At 56.5% G+C, this 5,064-nt stretch overlaps 1 protein-coding gene across 1 annotated transcript; it reads right to left on the bottom strand.

The window, feature by feature from the left end:
- Positions 1–651: 651 nt before the first annotated feature.
- FIBRA_05754 (uncharacterized protein) lies at positions 652–2,927 on the bottom strand (the record flags this gene model as incomplete). Its single annotated transcript, XM_012327507.1, has 9 exons — positions 652–759; positions 819–911; positions 967–1,084; positions 1,140–1,524; positions 1,581–1,722; positions 1,773–1,840; positions 1,894–1,981; positions 2,045–2,576; positions 2,632–2,927. 9 exons carry the CDS (start codon positions 2,925–2,927, stop codon positions 652–654), a joined length of 1,830 nt encoding a protein of 609 aa, XP_012182897.1.
- Positions 2,928–5,064: the final 2,137 nt, after the last annotated feature.

Raw genomic sequence — 5,064 nt, 5'->3', positions numbered from 1 at the left:
CCGCCCGCTGTTCCACGGCTCTACGGCTGCCGCTGCCATTTACAAGGCGCGGGGGAACATTACGGAGGGCAACCAAGATTCGTTTGGGGAGGGTACTGAGGAGGGTATCGGCAAGGCACTGGACAATGATCGGTTCGGTCTTGGCCAGGCACAGGTTGGGTTTGAGGGCGCGCAGGACCAGGAGGTCAGGGAAGGGCCTGTGCAGTTCGAGAAGGACACGGGTGACGTCTTCGGGCTCGACAAGTTCTTGGACGAGGCGAAGAGTGGGAGGAAGAGGGGCCTCGATACCGAAGTGTATGTGTGCATCTTTTGTTACGACATATTCTTGACGCTGATGGTTTTTATGCAGTGGAAGCTCAAGAAAACGTCAGCAGCTTGAGAAAGCGTCAGAGCGTGATTCCTGATCGGCATTCCTTCTTTTCATACTGTTGTGTTAGTAGCGTATCACCCATACTTATTGTTTTTGATATATTCACTCTCTGCGAATACCGAAGCCAAGCGAAAAGGAGTATAGTAAGATTACGCAGACAGAAACTAACTTACGGCATACCAATACAATACAGGGTGAGCAAGTCTCGATACTGTACACTGTACATGCAAAAGCGAGTGCGATACGACAGCAAGTTGTACAGGAAAATACAGTATTTTTTGTCAACGAGCCCAATCGGAGCGACGCAAGAGATTAGCCAAATACGCTCCCTCTTCTTTGTAGCTCACAGGCAAGATGCGTTGAATGCTGTATCGGATACGGGTCGAATCCTGGAAGGCAGCTTCAGCAATGCACACATTGACAACGGTCCCGGAAGTATTAAACGTACGTTGAAAGTCTCCTGCTTCGCTCTGCACACAAAGTTGTACGTCTTGCCCATGGCCTGCTCCACGATCTTGTTGAATGCAACGTCATCACGATCCTGCGGGGGAGGGGGATGAGAAGATGGCGACTAATGTACGATACAAACGACGAACTTTCACTTCGACGACTTCGTCTGCGCTCTTGCTGTCGAAAATAACCTGACCCGCGTCATTGAAACCTTGCAGCCATGCCTGACCTGAATAATCTGCAGCAGCAAGCGACACAATGTACCTGCGACACGATATCACTTGGTCGTAGGTATCACGGCGTATGCATGCGTACGCACCGATACTGGGGCTTCTCCCACGATCGGTCACATCTCTCACAGCGCCAGCCGTCGTGTCCCTCGATGACTTTCTTATTGCAGCCATCTGTGTGGCACGCTGGATACGCAATATTTTCCGTCTTCAGATGCATGATCGTCGCACGACACAAAAAGAAATCGGGTTTATCCGACATGCCCATCTCTCGCTCCTTGACCGTGTTCACGGGAAGAATTTCGGCGCGTTCGAATTGGCCATAGGAGCCGCCTCCGCCGCCGCCGGAACTAGACTGCGCTTGGTAGTTCTGATCCACGCCGGCAGCATCGAACCATCCGCGCAGAGCGTGAGCATCCGGAATATCAGGGTTGACCTGCATCGTGCTAGAACTGAACATGGAGAGCGTGCGACCTGCACACAGAACGTTGGCATGAACAGCTGCGCTTGGAGAAACGTCGCAAACCTACCGCCGAAATCGCCCACTTTTACGCCTTTAAAGGCGATCACAGGCTGATCCTCCGCAACAAAAGTTTCAGCCTGCTTTCCCCAAAGCGTAAGACGAACGGAGAAGCCAGAGCGATCAACTAGGGTCAGATCTCGCTTAGACACCTGGACAAGCTATTGAGGAATACAAGCGAAGATTTGGTATGATTGCATACCGTCTTGTTAGTGGTTTTGGAGGTGATCTCTCCCAGCTGGCCCACATCCTTTACGACACCGATAACATCTTACATGGTAGATTCAAGACAACACTCCGGAGAAGATTGACATTCGACCCACCGCAAACCGAGTCCTTTGTGATCTCACTCAACTTGCCTATATCGACAAAATTATACCTAACCGTAGGCACGTTCGTCACATCGTGGCACTACAGCATTGCACGTCGTTGGTACGGGAAAAGTCGCAAGTAAAGTTGCCGCAGGGCACTCACCTCCTCAACCTCGGTGTTGCGCTCGAACGTCAACTCGTATTCGTTCTGCACATTGGAGAATTTCTTCTTCGCGAGGTTGACCCTGGCCTTCGAAACAAAGTACACCTTACCCTCCTGGAACTTGTCATACAGTTCGTCAACGGCGTTATTGAAGCCCGTGCCCTTGATTTCTCCGGTCTCGTCCATCAACGTGACGCTGAACAGCTTGCCTTCTCCGCGTTGGTTAGACCATGTTTTGACGTCCGACTTTTGGCTGACGCGAGCCTTGATCATCCAGTGGTTCTGATAAGGGCTCAAGCTTTCGATCGGGTAGACGGTGTTGCGCCCGTTGCGAGTCTGCTGACGTGGAGGCTGCTGTGCTAGCGCAGCAGGAGGAGGGCGTGCTGTCATAGTCGACGTGGATGCAGCTGGCGCAGTTTTCTGAGGGAGAGCGCCAGCAGCATTAGGACCAGAAGGCGATTGTATAGGCGTGGGGTTCCCTATCTTGGACGAGTCTTTTGCGACGATTTGTAGGGACAAAATAATGAGAAGGCTATCCATATATTTATTCAGTGGGAAGACACCTTTAGCTCCTATGATTGCCTGACCGTTTGTCCTGCACGAGATTGCAGGTGAACTTTTCAATCGTGGCAATCGAATGCTTGGTGATCTTTTCGTCTTCCACGAGGTGGTTCAGCTGAGTGGCCAGCATCGCCTGAAGAAAATGTTCCCCGTCGGAGATGATGACACGGTAGCGGTCGACTGTAGCGGAAGAGCCAGGTGCCGGGACGACCTTCTTGAAAGAGAGAAACTGTACGGTAGGGCGCATGTTGAAGAGCTCATCATCGCCGCCAATAGGTTCATTGAGGCGTATACACGCCCCGCCAGTGAGTTGATGAGCCATTTTGAGGCAATATACGGCGGGAGGAGGATGAGAGGGAGAGCCCGCCGCGACGCGACGCGAGCCTTATGTAGCGCGTTCGTTACGTAATCATATCCGGATTTAGCAAGGGGTGGTGCCGGCTTTCTCCTCCTCTGCTAGTGGCGAAGGCCTTGTCCAGTTTGCTACTTTCTCCTCTCCCCTCCTCCCCCTCTCACGGCCTCCTGACACACTCGAGTTACTGTTAGTGTAGAGTACATATTGAAACCCGGCGCTAGGGTCTATTCAAATTGCGCGATCAGTAGTCACGCGTCCTGCGACACCGCGCGTCCCTCCACCTTGCTCTTCGCCACTGAAATTCGACGGGCGGGAGACCATCCAACTCTTAGAGATCCGGAAATAAAATGACAAACAAGAAAGCCAAACAGGCAAAGAAGAAAAGAGAGGCAGCGGCAGTCAACGGGCGCACAGGCAGCGACGGGTACGTAAAATTCCTTTCTCCCAGCTGCCGCGCAGAACACTCGAATACAGCTCCCGGTCTTACTCGACAGATACGAAAGCCCCACGAAACCCGAGCAGCCCTCCCCAGTCGACAGCCAAATGGAGCCGGAGGCCCCCAAATCTGCGGAGGACATCAAGGAGGCAGGGAATGCCGCGTTCAAGGCCCAGCGGTTCGCCGAGGCGATCGAGCTGTATTCGAGAGCAATAGGTCGGTCCTGCACAACCCTCGGGGCGTGCGCTGACCACACACACCACACACGCTAGACCTCAAGCCGACAGAGCCGACATATCTCACCAATCGCGCTGCAGCGTACATGGGCCTCAAGCGGTTCAAGCCCGCGCTCACCGATTGCCAACAAGCCGCCAACCTCCAGTCTGCGTCCCCGTCGCCCAAAACCCTCATCCGCCTCGCGCGATGTCAGCTCTCGACCGGATCCACGGCCCCCGCTCTGTCGACGCTCCGTGCGGTGCTTGCAATCGACGCGGGGAACGCGGCCGCGATACAGCTGCAAAAGAAGGTGCTCGAGCTAGAGGCGCATCTGCGCAACTTTGACGGCGCAAAGGGGCGGAAGGACTGGGGCATGGCGCGGCTGGCGCTCGACAAGTGCGTGCAGGCGATCGAGGCAGAGGGCGGCGACATCCCGATGCAGTGGCGGCTCTGGCGTGTAGAATTAGAGCTGGCCCGCGGAAACTGGGATGGCGCAGGCATCGCCGCCAGGTGTGCTCCCCGAGCTCCTCCCGTCGAGACGCATCTGACCCAGATCGAACGTCCAGCGACGCCTTCCGCATGGAACCCAATTCGCCGGATGTGCTCACCTTGCGCGGCCTCGTTCTTTTCCTCACCGCCAAGACGGCGCAGGCACTGCAGCACGTGCAGTCTGCCCTCCGGCTCGATCCTGGGCACGAGCCAGCACAGCGGCTGCGAAAACGTGTCAAGGACGTAGAACGGCTGAAGGAGGAGGGGAACACTGCATTCAAGGCCGGGCGTCTAGAAGAGGCAGCGGGAAAATACAGCGAGACGCTAGAGGTGAGGATCCGCCCGATCGTACCAGAACCACTCTGCTCATCGTGCAGCGCATCGGAGCGAACGACGAGGAGGGCAGGGGCGGCCAGATCCGCGCCATGCTGCTCTCAAACCGCGCCACCACCCTCGTCAAGGTGCGTCCCTTCCGCCGTAAACAGCGGCGACGCTTGTTCAGGTTCGTTGCGCACACCTAGATGGACCGGTACGAAGACGCGCTCGAGGACACGGAGGAGTCGCTGCGGCTGCATCCCACGTCGTTCAAGGCGCTCCGCACGCGCGCGCGGATAGAGCTCCACCTGGAAAAGTACGACGCCGCGGTCGCCGACTTCAAGTCCGCGACCGAGCAGGCCGAGTTCGAGGGGAGCGACGCGGACGTGCGCGCGCTGCGGGGCGAGCTCAAGAAGGCCGAGGCGGCGCTCAAGCGCAGCAAGACGAAGGACTACTACAAGATCCTCGGTGAGTGCGCGGGCGGCGCGGCGGCGATCCTCCCAGCTGAATCGCGGCTGATCCGCGTGCGTGGGCAGGCGTCGCGCGGGACTGCGGCGAGAGCGACATCAAGAAGGCGTACCGGCGCGAGTCGCTGAAACACCATCCCGACAAGGTGAGTGCCCCCCCCCCTCCCCCCCCTCCCCGCGC

The sequence above is a fragment of the Fibroporia radiculosa genome (assembly GCF_000313525.1).
Source record: "Fibroporia radiculosa TFFH 294 genomic supercontigs, scaffold5189, whole genome shotgun sequence".
NCBI classification, from domain to species: Eukaryota; Fungi; Basidiomycota; class Agaricomycetes; order Polyporales; family Fibroporiaceae; genus Fibroporia; species Fibroporia radiculosa.
This window is presented reverse-complemented; position numbering and strand designations above follow the sequence as displayed.